The sequence below is a fragment of the Miniopterus schreibersii genome (assembly GCF_964146895.1).
Source record: "Miniopterus schreibersii genome assembly, chromosome: 1".
In the NCBI taxonomy this organism is placed as follows: Eukaryota; Metazoa; Chordata; class Mammalia; order Chiroptera; family Miniopteridae; genus Miniopterus; species Miniopterus schreibersii.
In genome coordinates, this window is record NC_138101.1 from 42,076,499 (window position 1) to 42,095,392 (window position 18,894).

The 18,894-nt window shown below is 37.1% G+C and overlaps 1 protein-coding gene across 6 annotated transcripts in view; it reads left to right on the top strand.

The window, feature by feature from the left end:
• MTHFD2L (methylenetetrahydrofolate dehydrogenase (NADP+ dependent) 2 like) overlaps positions 1-18,894 on the top strand; it is a 92,631-nt gene that overhangs the window by 15,095 nt on the left and 58,642 nt on the right. For 4 of the 6 annotated variants that reach the window (XM_081129236.1, XM_081129234.1, XM_081129237.1 and 1 more), the window contains exons 4-6: positions 8,421-8,573; positions 9,895-10,002; positions 14,038-14,166. In XM_081129236.1, coding sequence (XP_080985362.1) covers positions 8,421-8,573; positions 9,895-10,002; positions 14,038-14,166 — 390 coding nt within the window. The remainder of the gene's footprint in view (positions 1-8,420; positions 8,574-9,894; positions 10,003-14,037; positions 14,167-18,894) is intronic. The other 2 variants (XM_081129235.1, XM_081129238.1) reach the window with 1 other exon arrangement.

Here is an 18,894-nt window from a genome sequence, read left to right on the forward strand (position 1 = left end):
AAAAGAAGATTGAAATAGACTTTTATTCAACTCATTTGGATCATATAGTTTGTTGGTTAATAGAGAAAGTTGATTAAAATAGAAAGTCATAAGAACAATGCATATTTACCTTAAAAATTGCATTATAACATAAAACATTTACTTATTCATCAATTTTTAAAAATATGTCTTTATTGATTTCAGAGAGAGGAAAGGAGGGGGAGAGAGAGAGAGACAGAAACATCAATGATGAGTCATTGATCGGCTGCCTCCTGCACACCCCCGACTGGGGATGGAGCTCGAAGCCCTGGCATGTGCCCCGACTGGGAATTGAACCACTATCTCCTGGATCCTAGGTTGATGCTCAGCCTCCAAGCCACACCCAGCCAGGAGCTTCATCAATCTTTTGATGTGGGTCCAAGACTCTTTGGAACCCACTGATTGAAATTTTGTATCATTTTCTGGCATTAATAATACCTATGATTCATCGCCTATAATTTTTCAGTTGGAGGTAAAGCTGAGTGAAAATCTGTCTATATTTTAAAAATGTCTCCAAAGCCCAGTCGAAGTGGCTCAGTGGTTGAGCGTTGACCCATGAACCAGAAGGTCACAATTTGATTCTCTTCAGGACACATGACTGATTTTGGGCTTAATCCCCAGTAGAGGGCATGCAGGAGACAACCGATCAATGATTCTCTCTCATCATTAATGTTTCTCTCTCTCTTCCTCTCTGTGAAATGAATAAAAACATGTATATTTTTAAAAAATCTCCCAATGCCCTTATCTAAATCACTACTACTTTTTTTTTTTTTTTTTTTAGTTCTCAAGAGTCTTTCCAGAACATTCAGCTTAATTTTCATAAGAGTAACAGCTGTTTCACTCTCCATTGTTATTTGGTTATATCATTTTTAAATTACACAATTTACTGCGAAAGAACTGGCAGAAACAGATTGGGACATATACACAATTATTTCTTGATTACCATGAAACTCAACTGGTAGGATCAGGAGTAGTTTATTAACTACTCTCTGATATTCTCTCGGCAAGTCCTGGCCATCAGCCTGCATGTTTTACAGAAGCAGTGGAATACATTAGTCTTTTTGGTAGGTGGCTATGTGGAAGTGGGTTGAGATAGCCTCTCCTGTACATGTCTTACAGGATTGTTATAATGAACCAGTGAAACAGTGAATAAATGAACAAATGAAACGATTCTATTCAGTTACACCTGCAATTTTCTATCATTTGGTTAATAATCTGAATTTCAAATTATTTCATGATTAGAAATCTGAGATTATTTTTTATAATTACGGCAATATCTTAAGTAAAAGAAATTCCAAGTTAGAATTATAATTCTGATATTGTAGGACAAGTTTGCTTAAGGATTAAACAGAATGTACAGGCAGTTTCCATGTACTCATTTGGGTAAAAAGCAAAGAAATGAGAGAGATTTATAGCTAATAAGCCAACACAGGAGATAAAATGGAATTATTAAAACATTTAATTATTCTAAAGGAGGGAGAAAAAAAGTGAAGTGATTATGTTAAGATCAGATATCTAAGTTCACATAGAACGTTTACCAAGATATACCATTTTCTAGGTCTTAAAAAAAACTTTACATTGTTTAAAAGGGTTCATGACACCCAAAGCGTGTTTTGTCACCACAGTGGAGTTAAATTAAAAATTAGTAACAGAAAAATATCTGGAAAATCTCCAAACATTTAAAAACTAAATAACACACTTTTAAATAACCCATGTGCTGATAATATACTATAGTCATAGATTGAAGACTAAATATTGTTAAGCTGTCAGTTATCCTGAAATTGATTTGTAGATTCAAGGCCATCCTAAATCCCAGCGTACTTTTTTGTAGAAGTTGACAAATTCTAAAATTTATATGGAAATGTAAAGTATCTAGAATAGTCAAAATAACTCTGAAATGAGTCACCTAGTTGGAAGATTAATACTGCCTGATTTTAAGACTGATTATAAAGCTACAGTAACCAAGGCCATGTGACATTGCAACCAAGTTAGAAAAACAGATCTACGGAACAAAAAAGGAAAAGACAATAATGGAAACACATCGCAGTTGATAGATTTAGTTATGTAAAGTGTGATGTTGTAAATAACCCAAATAAATATTAGAGGGTGTCAGACTGAATAAAAACTGACACCCAACTGTATGCTACCTATCAGAAACACACTTCAAGTATAAAGACACAGGTTAACAGCAAAATGATAGAAAAGATACATCATGCTAACATTAATCGATAGCCCAGAAATAGAACCACACCTACATCGACAACTGATTTTTGACAAAAGTGGAAAGGTAAGTTAGGGCAGAAATGCTATGCTTTTCAACACATTGCTGGAACTGTTGGAATTTATGTAGATATGAAGGGAGAACTTGATAAATTAGACTTCATCAAAATATAAAACTTATGCTCTTCGAAAGATACTGTTAAAAGAATGAAAAGATAGGACATAGATTGGAAGAAAATATTTGCAAAGTATATATCTGATAACATAAGTATATACAGAATATACAAAGAGCTCTCAAAAAATCAATACAAGAAAATAAAACAACCCAATTAAACAAAGTCCAACTCCTAGCCAGATTCACATAAATCCTCTTGTCCTTACAACAAGAAAAAGCATAACAAATTGAAAATCAATGTTTTTCTTGACCCATCAAAGAACTGAGGTTGCAGGGCAAACCACCATTCCATAATCTGGAGAGAAAGTCAAACCCAAAGTCACAATAAATATCTACTTATCTGAAAGAGAAATTACAGGAGCCATAAACACATAGGAACACTTAAATGGTAAACTTGATGAAATCCTGGAAAACAAATAAATGCAATAAAACTACATGAAAAAAAGACAGGGGAATGATGCACACAGGATCCAGGATAAATTTTACATCAGGTTGGAGCAGGGAAGGGTTTGGGTCAATGGGTGGATTATATGGTTAAATATAGATTATTGTCAAAGCCATAACTTTTGTTTAGGGTGGCGGGTTTGCACATGCCTACCTTATGAAAAATAACTAAATATTTATAGTTGTATTGTACTTAGATCAATATTGAGACTGTGTCACAAGCCAGAAGTTATGATTTAACCATTTTATGCTCTTGAAGTTTACTCAAAGAAAAAAGGCCAGATTTTGAACAGAATATTTTATTTCCAACCCTTTTAGACAAGATTCGAGTATTCACATAGAAACAAAACCATACTCACAGTACTGTTCAGCCATTTTTTAAAAAAGTTCTCACAGGTAACATTTTTATCAAAGACTTTATGAGCAACGGGAACAAAACAAAAGGTGATTCTCCTGTATGTGGAATGTGTTAACCCCATGACGGCAACATTGAGAAAGCAGTGATTTTAAAAAAATGTTAATGGTTTATACTGGAAGCTGAGTAACTCATTGAGGTATAATTTACACATTAGTGGGATTGGTTGGTCTCTGTAGCCACTTAGTCTCTCTTTACTCGTACCCAGTTGGAATCTGCCCCAAGAGTCTCTTTAGCCACTCAGATCTACATAATTACATATTTTTGAATAGTTGCTATCACAAACAGGTTATATCATGTCACTTGAGATGATTTATTTCTCAAAGTATATTTAAGATCTGGACTTCTTGAATGACAGAGGTGACTTCTTTTTTTCTTCATCTTTTTCTTTTTCTTTTACCGTGACAGTCTCATCTGTTTTTTAAGTTTATTCAGCTTGAGTCAAGAGTTTACTGAAATCAAAAGACCCTTTTAAACATCTGGATATTTCTTTGTAGGAAGTCTTTTAAAAGATACATTTATATAATTGCTTTGTGACCCTCCTCATGCATTTATCAGTTCCACAAATATTTCCTTAGAATTCAATCTCTGTACAGCTCTATGCTAGGCACTGGGGGAAAGTGGTATTCAGAAAACAATTTGAGACTAGCTGTCCTTGAGAAGTTTGCAAGCAGGATCCCCAAAACACAGCGTCTCTTTTCCCTTGTGTGTAAAAGAAGCTCCTTAGAATAGACATGCTCACTTCCCCAGTGTTTTCCTCTATAGAATATGCACTGCTTTGAGTGCTGTACTATACATATATATATACACAAATATATATTACTGATTTCAGAGAGAGGAAGGGAGAGAGATAGAAACATCAATGATGAGAGAGTCAATGATCGTCTGCCTCCTGCACGCCTCCGACTGGGGACCGAGCCTGCAACCCGGGCATGTGCCCTGACCGGGAATCGAACCCCAATCTCCTGGATCCTAGGTTGATGCTCAACTGCTGAGCCACGCCCGGCCAGGCCTGTATTACATATTTGACAGAAGTCACTTTGTTTAGCACCTAGGAAACTGAGGAGTAAACAAACCAGGGTGTCTTCAGCACTGCCTCTGAAGGATAAGGCAATTTTTGTATCTCCACGTACTTTTCAGATCACTCAAGAGACACATGCGTGATGTGTAGGTTTCAGCTCCATTCATTATTTTTTTATAGCCTGTGAAGTAAGCCTGCCTGGGATGTTGTTGCAGTTTCTATGGCCTTATAGGAGAAAGAGGCTGAGGAAGGGTGGAGAGCCAGGTCCACCCCTTTCTTGCCTAGAGAATACCTCCCACTCCGCCTCCAAGCTCTGCTCTGTTCTCGAGTGTGGGGACGGAGAAGTACAGTGAGATTACAGTCACTCCTCATTCCTTTTTCAGCCCCTCACTCCTTGATGATGAAACAGCTCTTGAATGATATTGGGCAAGAGTTAAGCACCTGGTAATATTTTCTGTCTTGAAACCTTGATGTAGAACCCATAGAGTGTAACTTAAATGTTATTTATTGACTTGAGAAAAGTGTACACAGCTCCTAAAAATATCTCTTATTTACTCCTAGAAAATAATTAGCTCATTAAGAGGCCTTAGCTAAGTACTTTGATTTAGGCAGACATTTATTTCATTAGAATGTAAGTTCCACAGTGTAAAATTTTTGTCTCTCTGGTTTACTTATGTATCCTAAACCCTTAGAACTGTACGAGGCATGTGGTAGACACTCAGTAAATATTTATTGAGTAAATAAATGAGTGAACTTTCAAGGGCCTTTTATTCATGCTTATTAGGATAAAGCTTTGCTTGAAATTTCTGACTTTTCAAGTCCTGAAAGGAAGTAATAAATGAAAAACAAATATGAATCTTTTACATTAAATTTGTATCAAAGGATGTAAAAGTGCTAGATATCTAATAATAGAAATGCAAAGATATTGACAAATCAAGATTTTAATGAAAGCCACCTTTGGTTTTTTTATTATATTTTTAAAAGATAGAAATTAGAGGTTGTAAAAGGATCAGACATATTTTCCTTATGGCAGCCTGTTCTGATTGTCCTCAGTTGTCCACTTATTGTCCACTAATTTCGTCTGAGTTTCTTCATTTATATATCAGGGGTAAAAGTAGTCATTTATTCAATGAATGTCTAGGTGCTATTCTTTGTGGTAGGAATACCCCAGTGACAAAAATGTTGAAAATGTCTTCTCTTGTGGAGTAGCAGGAGAGAAAGATAGTAGAATATAAACACAGACGTAATTATATTTATTAGAAGTTGACATGCTATGGGAAAAAGAAAAAGAGCGTGGCAAAGAGGATCAAGATTGGGGGACAGGTTGTATTTTTTCCCCCCTAAATATTTTATTATGACAAATTTCAAACATTCAGAAAAGTTAAAAGAATGGTGTAGTGAACACCCACATGCCCCCAACCTAGCTTCTATAATTGTTAACATGTCACATTGGATCATTTATTCATCTGGCAATCCATCTTATTTTTGAAGCATTGAAAGGTAAGAACACAATGTACCCCTAAAACTTCAGTGTGCATGTCATCACTTACAGTATTTATGTTTTTGTGTGAAATGTACATGCATTGAAACGAATACATCCTAAGTGTACTCATCTATAAATTCCGAAAAATACAAACTCCAGTGTAACTAAAACTCTGACTGAAATATACAGTGTTTTTATCTTATCATTGAGAGACTTGCCTCATTTTCGAGATTTGCTTTGGATACTCCAAGTCCTTTGCATAGCCATGTAAATTGTAGAATCAGTTTGTCAGCTTCTACCTAAAACCCTCATAGGATTATGATAGAAACGACATGGAATCTAAAGATTAATTTGGAAGAATTGACATCCAGCAATCTTCTGTAGTTTTCATTATAGCAGTTATCTTCAAAATTTTAAAATTTTCTCCTACGTGTTTTATGATTTGAATGCTATTGTAAATAGAATTTAAAAAATTTCATTTTCTAGTCATTGCTGCTTATATACAAAAATACAATTGATTTATTTGTATATTGACTTTTTACTTTGTGATCTTGCTAAATTCATTTTATTAGTTATTTTTTCTTTCTTTTTTTTTGTAAATCTTTTGGATATTGTGCATAAATAACCATGCCATCTGTGACTGGGAGTTTTACTTCTTCCTTTCTGATCTTTAGGCCTCTTTTTGTCTTTTTCTTATTTTATCACACCAGCTAGGATCTCCAATAAAACACTGAATAGAAATGGTGGGAGTGGATACCTTTGCTTACTTCCAATCTTGGGGGAAAGGTTCAGTACTTCATTATTAAACATAATGTTAGCTGTAAACTTTTTGTAAATGCCTATGGAATTGAGGACTTCAAGCTTTGCTTTTGTCTTGGTGAACCACAGCTGTACTCTGTGTAGTTCTCTTACCCCTAGATGGTCTCTTACTATTAGTTCTTCTACCCTTAGATGGTCATGAAGTTTGATTCCCTTGTGTGTTGTCCAGGGATCAGTCAGAGATTTGGGCAGAATTTGTAGACACAATTTGAGTCTCCCTTCTGTGGCTCTCTTCTTTCTTGGATATGTCCAATTTCCAACTGCTATAGTAAACTTTGTCCTTTAATTCCTTATGCAAGTAAGACTGCAGATTTCTATCCAAATCCCAGCTGTCCAGTGTCTGGGAAAGCCTCCAAAATGGGAAACTCTTCCAGTGACATTCTTTCTTTCAGATGCCCACTCTCCTCCAAATCTGTCTACTTTTAGTGACTCCAGTGTTTTCAGATAGTTGTTTTTTAATATAATTTTTCTAATGTTTACAGTTGTATTTTGTGAGAAGTTTGGTCCAGTGTAAATGACTTTAACATTATCAGACGTGGAACCTACATTTTTAAATAATATGTTGGAATAGTCCTTACAAGGAATGTGAAATTTAAGGAAAGATTTGAAAAAAGTGAAAGATTTAGCCAAAGTGATATATATATACTTTTAGGCTTCAGGTAAACAAAAGAGAGCTAGCTAGTTAAGGAGAGAAAAGCCTAATATGTTGGAGGAACAGGAAGAAGAGTAGGGTTTTGAGAAGAGTGGTGTGATCAGACAGGCATTTCAAAAATAGAACCCTTGCTATTTTGTGACTAGATTGTTTGGATGCAAATGTACAAGCAGGGAATTAATTAGGAGGCTGTTACAAGATTTCACAGGAGAAATAATGGACACTCAAACCAGAGTAATATCAATGGACACAGTGAGAGCAGTGACACGCTAGGTATGTTGGGTATGAAAGAAAGTGAGGTGTTTAGAATGACACCAGGTTTTTTTGGCAAGTCGCACAGAAGGGTGGAACTGCCATCAACTGAGATGGAGAAGGCTATGGGTGGATTAGTTTAAAAAGACAAGATTGTGCCCTAATAGGCTCACACTCATGAGTGATATAGTTAAATAACTGATATGATCAACTAACTGAACTAATGTGCTGAGAACTTTTTATGGCAGTTCTGTGGGAGGGAGAGCAGAGGAGAAAAAGAATCATTTCAATTTTTGCTGAGCAACAGGTAGCAATGTATCACTGAATTGAAGAAATTGGGCCTCGTATGTCATTTGATTAGTTCATTACTCAAGTTATGTTATTTTTCTTTCATATTGGAAACCATAATGATGTTTTGGGTTTCAGTGCGCTAATGCTTCAGGGAAATGGTGTGTGTGTATGTTTAATATTTGTTTTTTTTATGTCATTTGAGATGAAGCTAGGCACTAATGATGTTATGATTATTTTTAACACTAACCAAGCCTTTTAATCTATAATGCTAGAAATATTTATTGAAAATCTGAAAATATATAGTAAAAACATAGATTTAAATATGCAAACGTATTGAAGCAAAGACTTATCACCTGGGTGTTTGCAGATCTCATTAGTGTATTTTCCCTTTCACCGGGCCAGCCACTATGGCTCTGTGCTTGCCTGTTCTCTGATAGCAGTTAGGTGCAGCCATTGGTCAAGAGCACTTTGTCTTACTATTTTGATGTTAAAAAAAGAGCAGAATGATGACTTTATACCTTTGCTGAAGCTGAGTTATAAATGATCTGGTTGTAGGTCCTTACACTTCATTTTCCTCACCTCCAAATAAAAAACAATTGTAACATTGGACCAATTGTATTTATTTTTCAGACCATGTGGATGAGCGAACAGTATGCAATGGGATTGCCCCTGAAAAAGATGTCGATGGGTTTCACATTATCAATATTGGAAGGCTGTGCCTTGACCAGCATTCTTTTGTACCCGCCACGGCCAGTGCTGTTTGGGAAATAATCAGAAGAACAGGTTGGTGGCTTGTCTACAGGACGTGGGTGCTAAGTGCCAAACCGAGCATTTGTGCATCACTGTGGTGGAACCACCTCAGCCCCCTGGGTGAAAGAAGACGATCAGCCATGAAACTTCAGTCTGTAGGCAGATACAAAGTTCTATAAGTCAAGGAATAATCCAAAATGAGCTAAACTGGGCTTAGAGAGAACTGCTTTCGCATCTTGTAGGGAGCGAATTTTCTAATAGTAGATTCGCCTCTCTACTTTTAAACTGAAAACAATGTATTTTGCTATACATTTTCTAAAATGTATTATATTTTTACTTCCTTTAAAAACGGAATGTGCCAAACATATTTGAATCATATGTAATGACCTAGGTTTTTATTACAAACATTTACCTTAAATTGAGCTCTAGATACCATACGTAAAGCTCACAGGTGTGCAGGATGTTTGCCTTTACATTAATTGACCCCATATTGCCTTTCATATTGATGATTTTCCTGCCTCTGGCACTGTCACTTCCATTTCTGACAGCATCTTCTTTCTAACCTGCTGTTTTCTCATTGAAAGAGAAAATTTCCAAGGGAAAGCATATCCTAGAATTATACTCTCAGAATGTTAGTATTTGTGGGGGGAAAACCCTTAATTCTGACTTCTTCCTTTTACTTATGAAGCAGCTTTGCCCAAAAGAGGTCAAGTGTGTTAAATCTGCAAGTTTTATCTTTCATACCTTTTAAGTCCCTAAGTTTAGGGCTTCTCTCCTGTGGAGCAAAGTGCATGAGCTTTGTGGAAAATACTTTTCCCCCAACTTTATTTTGTTCCAGTTGTGCTTAAAGTGTGATTGCCAGTTAAACTTGACATTGTTATACTTTGCTTACTTTGTAATTAGCAGCAAATATATTTTAAGTCTCTGTACTTCTAATTCTTCATGTGAATCTCGATACTTAAAAGTAATTTAATGGCAACTTGAAAATACAGGCTGTTCCAAAAAAAATGTATACACTTTAACAGCTGATAGCTCAATTATAAAAATGAGATGTATTTTAATAAACACTGCCTTTATAATTATTCAAAGTGTGTGTATGTATACATTTTCTTGGGACACCTTATATTTGTGAACTTTTTCATGAAGACATAATCAGAGAGGCAGTGACAAATCCAAGAGGTATACTCATTATTAAAGAGAAATACTCATTATTTAATGAATGTGGACACATTATAGACAAGCCACACAGTAATCCAAATTAAGTTAGAAATGTTTAAGGAATGTTTCAGTTGGCTGTTCAGATGTTTACTTGCTTCTTGTTGATGACTGTTTAAATCAAACTCTGTGTTTCAAGGGATTGAAACATTTGGGAAAAATGTGGTTGTGGCTGGAAGATCCAAGAACGTGGGGCTGCCAATTGCCATGCTTCTGCACACGGATGGAGGGCACCAGCGGCCGGGAGGTAGGCGGGCCTTGCAGATGCTCTATACCTTTACTGCTTTTTTTGCTTCTTAAAATCATAAAATCGACATGTTTGAAATTGTGTCTGAGTGTATTTGTAGGCTTATGCAAGTGAAGGTGTCCTTTATTCCGAAACTAATGACATGAGCACCTTGAAAGTGAATAAAGGAATTACTGGAAATATGTGGCCGCTTTGTTCCTATTTTTTCTTTTGGCCTATATGCTTTCTTCAAATCATTAAGAATATAGAATTCAGAAAAGTGGGAGGCCAGTATCTACATAAAGTCACACGATAGACATCTGCATGCTCAAGCACACACACAAACGCATGCACAAGCAACACCAATGTATGGATATGTAGATTTCTTATTATTAACCTTGGTGAATTTCAGTTTCCTGATCTCAAATATTTAAATACTTGTTTTAGGATCTGAGTTGATATAATGCATATGAAATAATTTTTTAAGCTATAAAGCCCTATGAAAAAGTAAGCCCAAAGATAATACATTACTCATCTAAAAATGATGATGAATGTTTTTCCTTCCTAGGCCTAAGGATTCAAAAATGCATATATGGATCATAGTAAATTAGAACCTGATAGTAACGCCAGGTAACTTTAAAAAGCCTTCGTTTTGAAGAGCTTTTTGAAAGGCCAAAGCTGGTGGCATGAACACAGTTTTCATGAGAACCATCGACAAAGTTACATTTCTAGTTTTGCTGTTCACTTGTAACTTAATCCATTAAGGCTTATTTATCTCTTAGGGTGTAATAAAAATATTGATTCATATTTGCCTTATGTAATAGTTTCTATGTTAAGCAAGGTAAAACAGCCAGGAAGGTTTACCTAGTTATACTATTTATTTATTTTTTTGAAAATCCTGACCAAGAGCCAATAAGCAGTATTTTTATTTTCAACATTTAATTTTATCTCATCAATACATAACAATAACATAACTGCACAACTTGCACAGGACTTTCTCATAAACTATCTTATTTAGTTCTCAATAATTCTGGCATATGTTAATATTTGCATTTTGAAGCTAAAGAAAATGAGCTTTAGAGACTTCAGGTGACTTATCTAAGGTCACCCAAGGAAGTACTAGATCAGAGCTGGAAGCTGAGTACTGACTGTGTATTTAAGAGGATAGGCTTGGAGTCAGACCCCTCCGCTGCCAAGCCCTGTGTCCTTGGACAAGTTATTTAATCTGTGTAACCCTCCACTTTCCTCATATGTAAAATATGTATAATATTAATTTCTCCTTCACTGAATTATTGTGAAAAGTAAATGAGATACTAATGTAAAGCACTAATTACAGTGCTTGACACAACAAGTTAAGTGAGCCCTTGGTACATGTGAACTTTAGCTATTACTATCATTTCCATTATTATGCTCAAGTTAATAATCTGTGACCATACTAATCATAAAATTTAGAATAACAAGATCCAAGGTTAATGATGTATTTTTCACCTTCATTTGAAATTTTTTTCTGGTGGGTTTTATGGTTTATTTATTTATTTATTTATTTTAAATATGTCTTTTTTGATTTCAGAGAGAAGTAGTAAGAGGGAGAGAGAGATAGAAACATCAATGATGAGAGTCATTGATTGGCTGCCTCCTGTACGCCCCCAACATGCCTCAACCTGGACATGTGCCCCGACCGAGAATCGAACCATGATCTCCTGGATCATAGGTCGATGCTCAACCTCTGAGCCATGCTGGCCGGGCTGTGGTTGCTTTATTTTGGATAAAAACTAGTCTTTGTTGTAATAATTTGCATAACTATAGAATATGTAAAGCCTATAAGGTATTTTATTAGAAATATGATATCATACTACAAACCATACTTTACATACATTTTATTATAGATATCAATAAATTAATGCTAATTTCTTGATAATTTTTAAGTTTTTAAAATATATTTTTATTGATTACAGAGAGAGAGAGGAAGGGAGAGGGAAAGAGACAGAAGCATCAGTGATGAGAGAGAGTCGTTGATCTACTGCTGCCTCCTGCATGCCCCCCCCCAGGGATCGAGCCCGAAACCTTGGCATGTTCCCTGACCAGGAATCAAACTGCGATCTCCTGGATCATAGGTCATTGCTCAACCACTGAGCCATTCCAGTGTGGCATAATTTTTAATTATTTGTCTATACCTAAGTCTAAGAATTAATTTACCCTTTATTCATGTAATTTTAGACATTCCTATGTCATAAAACATTAACTTCATAAATATTTTATACTTTGTGTTATAAAATATTTTCACTTGAATGCATGTGAAAAATTGAATTAAAGTGGAATTAATTATATAGTACTGGTTACTTACAAACCAGGCAGTTAAATTTGCATTTATTATGGTGGCACTTAGGTGCCGTTATAATTACAGTATCTAAAATGTAGTAAGTTATATTAAAAGTGATGTTGGACAGTTTGTTACATGGGTGGTGTTTAAGCTCATGCATATTTCATAGGAGTGTGCTGACATATATGATAATTATAATGAATTGTTGAGAGCTGCTTGCTGAAGATTTGGAGTCTGTGGGAAAGTTAATATTTCAAACGTCCGTGTCTGTTAGGCAGTAATTATATGTAATAACTACCTGTGCATTGTTGGCTAATAAAGATAATGAAAGAGGATTAGCTTGGTCAATTCCGATCTATAGAACTTGTTGCAATGACTCTCACATGTTGAACATTCAGCTCACACTGTGTTTCTTTTCCAGAAGAGATTCAGGACCCTAATGGTTCATTTATGTCTTAAAGCCAAAGATAATTGCACTAGGAAAATGGCCATGCTGCAATTTAGCTTGATTAATTTGTGTCTGCTCATGGCTAGTTTTTAGTCTTGATTATTTAGGATGTGGATTCCTGCTGTTTTATGAAAAAAGCTTCTTTTAATTCTTCAGGGGCTTGAAGTATGTAGAGGACTGAGAATATAGTGAAATCTTGAGAGAGATGCTGGTGCTCACTGCAGCAGGATGCTGTGGGTGAATGCCTTCTGCTGAGGACATATCACCACAGAAGGCTTTAAAGAGGCCATGACCTTGAGACGCTATGCAGTTCATAGAGAGTAGGTGAGGAATAGTTCCTGTCCTCTGTGAGCTTGTAGTCTTGATGACAGAGGTGGGCATGATATATAAGGATGGGTGATTTAAATTATAAATATTCAGTGGCACGAAATAAAATTTGGCATCATTAAGTGAACATTCTAGTTGCTTAGGGAAGCCCATGGTTGATTGGGGAACATAAAGAGACTGATAGTGGAGAGTCTGTTCTCATGAGCCCCACTACTTATTAGGATGTTTGAGTACCATTGTGACCACCTATAGATCATGGTGTATTCTTTTAATTTCTTTGTAATTTCACAATTTCTTTCAGTTTCACCTTCTTTCAGAATGAAAACCGAGTACCATTGGCTTTAGCACAGTGTCTTCATTTTTACCTTCACTGCGAGGAGGCAAGAGAGTTCTGCAGTTTCTCTAAAACAGTTTTTTCTTCTTCAGATAACAAAGTGCCATAATGACCAAAACATTATGATTTTGCCACCAGAAGAATACAGAATACGATTTATTTCAGATTCTTTTAGAGAATTAGCAAGTTTCTTTCTGCATATTTTTATGTTTTTATGTAGGACGTCTCATCTAAACAGATCCCGGAATGGCCACAACATGGGTTACATGTGCCTCCTTTAACTAAAAGGTTGTGGTATCATTGCAGTGGCATTGATGGGACTTTTTAAAAGAGCATTTTAAAAGGGCCAGCAACCAACTGATGTTGCTTACAGTTCTGTGGCCCAAGGAATGTTCCTGATTTCATTCAGGCCGTGTGCACTCAGTACTTATTCTCTGTGAAACACTGTGGAGTACTGTGGTGAAAAAGACTTAGTCCTCTGTTTCCTGAAGATGACAGTCTGTGTCTTCAGGGTTCATCTTTGGACACTGGTTTTTCAAAGCACTGCTTCTGCATTGGTGTTCAGCTTTTGCATTCAAGCTGCCCTTCTGTTGCAACTCTCTATATATCGGGTATTTTTTATTCAAGGTGCATCCTATCTTAATGGACAACCACAAGATATTTTGCATTTCCTTTGTGAAAATTGTTCCCGATGGGAAAATGAGCAGCTTTGCCAGCCCAAGAGCATCATCTCCCACCCACAGGAGATGCCTTCAGGTAGTAACACAGGAGTGGATGTTTGAGGCAATGCAACATGATGCGTGTGATGTGTATGATTAAGGCCAGCCCAGTGCCAGGTGGGGCCAGGTTCTCTATGGTTTCAAAGAGAGGAGCCAAATAGGAACGCCTAGAAAAGCAGGGGTGATGCAAAGTGATCACTACTGAGACAGCCTTGGCAGTGGGGTGTCTGCTGCCTCTGTGGAATGAATCAGTGTCAAACTGGGGCAGGGAGGATGGCAGGTACTTGGTCTCTGCTGCTCCCATCCCATGACCCCTAAGTCAGAAGTCTTCAAGATGAGATATTAGGGTATTATATTTTGTGGTGCCTCTCTGTTGATTAGACTTTACTGATGAATTACAGCTTTGAGTTTGAATAGTGGAAAGCAATAGAAAAAAACTAATACTTGTTCTAGTCTCATTTTCTCAGCTATATAGTAAAATTACTGTATCATTTTCAACATCTCCTAAATTCAGCCAGCTAGGATCTGAAAGACACTATACTTGGAAAATGTCATGTATTTTCACATCAAACAACTAGGACTATTACACTGTTGAAACTAACATTAAACATTGTTTAAAATGTAGAGTGAAGTCCAAATCTTTCTTTTTCTCTTTCATTTTATTTTTTGACATGAACTCTTGGGAATTTATTACCATCACAAACCATCCCTTTTCTAAAGTTTACAAGGTGGGGAGAGATTAACCAAAGAACCTATATGCATATATGCATAACCCATGGACACGGACAATAGTGTGGTAAAGGCCTGGGGGGGGGAGTGGGTGTGGGAGAAAGGGGTCAGTGGGGAAAAAATGGGGACATCTGTAATATTTTGAACAATTTTTAAAAAAAGTCTATAAGCCTGATTGTTGAAGGCGTCACTCATAAGGATATTATGGTCTGCCCCAACCTACCTTTTCGGCCATTCCCCGTCACTTTCTCTCTGGTACCTTATGCTGAAGCTCCACAGAACTACGTGTTGTTCCCCAAACACATCACCTCTCCCATGCCTCCTTGCCGTGCGTGCCGTTTCCTGTGAGGAATGCCGTTTCCCATCACTCCCAGCTTTCCTCTCCCCTCCCACCGTCTTTCAGGAGGTGCCCAAATCGTCCACGTTTCACACAGTGTGTGTGCCGCCGACACAGTACTGGTCCTATTGCATGTTGATTTTCAACCTGTTCCCCTTTCCTGCACACAAGGGGCATGTGGAATTCTCAATTCTCCTTTTGTGTCTCTGAAACTTAGCACAGGGCTTGATATGTTATAATGCAACTAGTCAATTAATATAAGTTTATTTAGTGTCTCCTATGTGCAACTACTGTACCAGTATTATAGAAAATAAGACCACAGGAAAGGGTTTTAAAATAGGACATTGTCATTTACTGAAAAAAAATCCTGTATAGAGGAAAGAAAGGGGAGGGGGGAGAGAAGTAGCTAGGTACTTACCACACACTAATTTCTTAATATTTTAAAATTATAGGCATTTGTCAAGAACTATTACTTAAGACTCCCTTCTCCCCAAGAATCAGGTCCTGGGGCGGAGGGTGCCTCAGGACCATGAGGAAGGGGAGAGGAGACCTCAGGACACTGGGAAGGGAGGGACAGTTTCTGCTGATGGCATTAAGTGAAAGACTTGACAGTGTTTTTCCAGTAAAACATTTAGAATCTGTCATTTTGTTTAGACTAACTTTTCCCCTTGAGCTGCTGACATGCGATGCTGCGTCCTTACAGAGGGACTGATTTCTTTGTCACTAAGCATGGGGCGCATTATGGTGAATAAGTCAGATATTGCCCCGTCCTCCTCAGCTTACAGTCTGGCAGGAAAGACAACGGTTAAACAATTGGGTGTGAATGATTAATCACTGTAGTTGTGCAAAGTGCTGCAAAGGAGAAGTGGAGCGTTCTATAACAAACAGCCCAGCTGAAGGAAGGGATGAATGATTTCTAATTACGGTTCCTTATGAATGTTATACCCCTTTGGGGGTCTGCCTGTTGTTGCTGTTGTAATGGGATATTTTTATCATTTACCTTCTGAGAAATCTCACCTCACAGACAAAAATAAAAACCCCTTCTACTTGGAGTTACTAAAAATATCTAAGATCTAGAAGAAAAAAGTTCACTCTCTACAAAATAAGTAACTCATACCATAAATATAAATGATGATCTGATGACTTTAAAAAAACTAGCTAACGCCAAGCAGTGTTATTATGTAAAGGTACTAAGTGCTAAAAAAACAAACAAAACCACCCCAGTGTGGGCCCTGTTTTATTTGATCAGTAAAGCTCTCTGAGTTTCCTCTGTTTTATTTTCCTGGAGCCCATTGCCCCTCTTTCCCTAAGGCCTCCCCTGCTTCCCCGTGTGGGCACTTCTGCCCCGGCCTCATCGCTGCTCCCACCGAGCCTCTTCCCCACAGCGTCCTTCAGCCCCCCAGTAGTGACTATTCCCTCAGCTCTAGCTCCCCACTGGAGCCACTGGGGGCTTGTAAAATTATAGCTGTCTGAGTCCGACACAGCACAACTAAATCAGAATCTCTACAAGTTGGACTTGAGCATTAGTATTTTTTGAAACATAGAAGATTCTAATGCTGTCAGGGTGGAGGGTGAGTGCTCAGAAGATTGGAATGAGCCCAGGGCTTCGCATTTTATTCCGGAGCCATTATCTCTCGCTTGGATCACTATACAATTTACAAACCTATTCCCTGCACCCACTCTTGTCCCATCTCCCATCTCCCCTACAAAGACTAATTTCCACTCGGTGAGCCTTCAGTCATCCATGGCTTCCCATAACACTTAGAACAACCTAACATCAGAATAAAATTCAAACTCCTTACTATGGTAGCAAGACCATATGTGATCTAAGGTAGGCTCCATCTCCTCACTAATTTCCCACCACTCTTACCCTCCATCACTGCCTTCCAGCCATGGATGCCTTTTGCTTTTCTAGAACATGCCATGCATGCTCGTGTATCAGCATCTTTGCACTTGGTTTTTCTTCTGCCTGGATGCTCTTTTTGAAGTTATTTACATAATTTACTTGCTCACTTCTTTCGAGTTTCTGTTCAAATGTCCCTCAGCACCTTATCAATATATCACCCATGTTATTATTCTCTATTCACTTCTTAGCACTTATTACCATATAAAATTTTATTATATATATATTTGCTCATTTGCATATTGTCTTCATTGAATAAATGTATCTATGATTTCAACTCAATAATTTTTGACCAAATCTGGGGGCACATTTTAAAAATATCTATATACGCTGGTGGTGAGGATTCAGTCAGTCCTCCCTACTACTCTTTCTCTTCAGGTAACTCTGGGTGTTTAAAAAGAGTGAGCTTGAAACAGTATTTGACTAGTTAAAAGTGTTTGGAAGACAACTGAAGAACTGATAAGCAGCAAGTCAAACCAGCTAAGTCTTGACCAGACACAAAGGCAGTAAAGCCTGGCCTATTTAAAGCATGAACAGAAGGCTTAGATCCGGGTGCTCTGTAACAATATCTAAAGTCATTTAAGCAATTTAATCCAGAAAAAGCAGCTGATGTTGGAATAGAAAATGTGCAGTAAATGGAATTCAGAGTCAAGAGAGTGCAGTATTGTTTTAAGATCCATTGAGTGCTGTTCTGTTGAGTACTGAGTTTTCCTTCCTGCGATTTCCTCAGTGATTGTTCCTTTTAAACCAGACCATGGTCTGAGATAATGTGTTGGGAATGACTCAGTTTTTTCTTGTGTAGAGAAAGTGACAAAGGACACCCTATGCATAAGGTTCCAGCTCCTGTTAGGTTTACCGTTTTGCGTTATCTGCTCATGCTGGTACAGGCAGGTATTTGAAGATTTGCCTTGTGAAAAAGGAAGTTGAGACTTGTTCTGTGTTGCTGTTGAAGATGGATGGATAATCATCGTAAAAGTTGCAAAGTGATAGACTTTCAGAAGAAGTTTCTAACAGTCTGGGCTAAATACTATGCCTTTCTCATGTTTTTATGGAAAATAATTTATCCGTGGGAAAGGGTGGGAAAAGCATAGGAGGACTGAAGGAGAAGCAAAATAAATTCCAGCTCACATCAAAATCTGTCCTTTCTAAGAGCTCTAACTACACCTATTCAGCTGGAGTAGATAACAATGGTCTGTGCCAACACTGTAATTTATACCTTCTTTTGGCGTGAAACTGACCACACTGTATAAAAATTTTGATTTGCATATCTATTTTTCACATTAGAGAATTGTGAATCTCTATTGCTTAGTGTGATTCTGGGATTATTTCTTGATTATTGAATAAACAAAGATAGGGAATGACCTGGAAATGTCCAACAAAAGTAAACTCATGTAGGTAATATTAACAAAAAGTAATACTCTAAAATGAAGCATATTTTATTGTTTGCTCTAACTTTTAAAAAATTATTGATTGATTTGAGAGAGAGAGGAAAAGGAAGAGAGAGGAAGAGAGAAAGAGAGGGAGGGAGAGAGAGAGAGATTTGTTGTTCCAGTTATTTATGCATTCATTGATTGCTTCTTGTATGTGCTGACCGGGGATTGAACCTGCAACCTTGGCATATCCAGACTATGCTCTAACCAACTGAGCTAGGGCTTTTTGTTCTAGCTTTTTAAAATAGCAAATATTATATTCCTCAAATTGACACTCTGTTAGTTGCCAACACCAGCACCTCTTTGCTACAATCTGCAGTTTTGCATGAATTACAGAAATCTTGATAACCTAGAAAACTGCTCAGG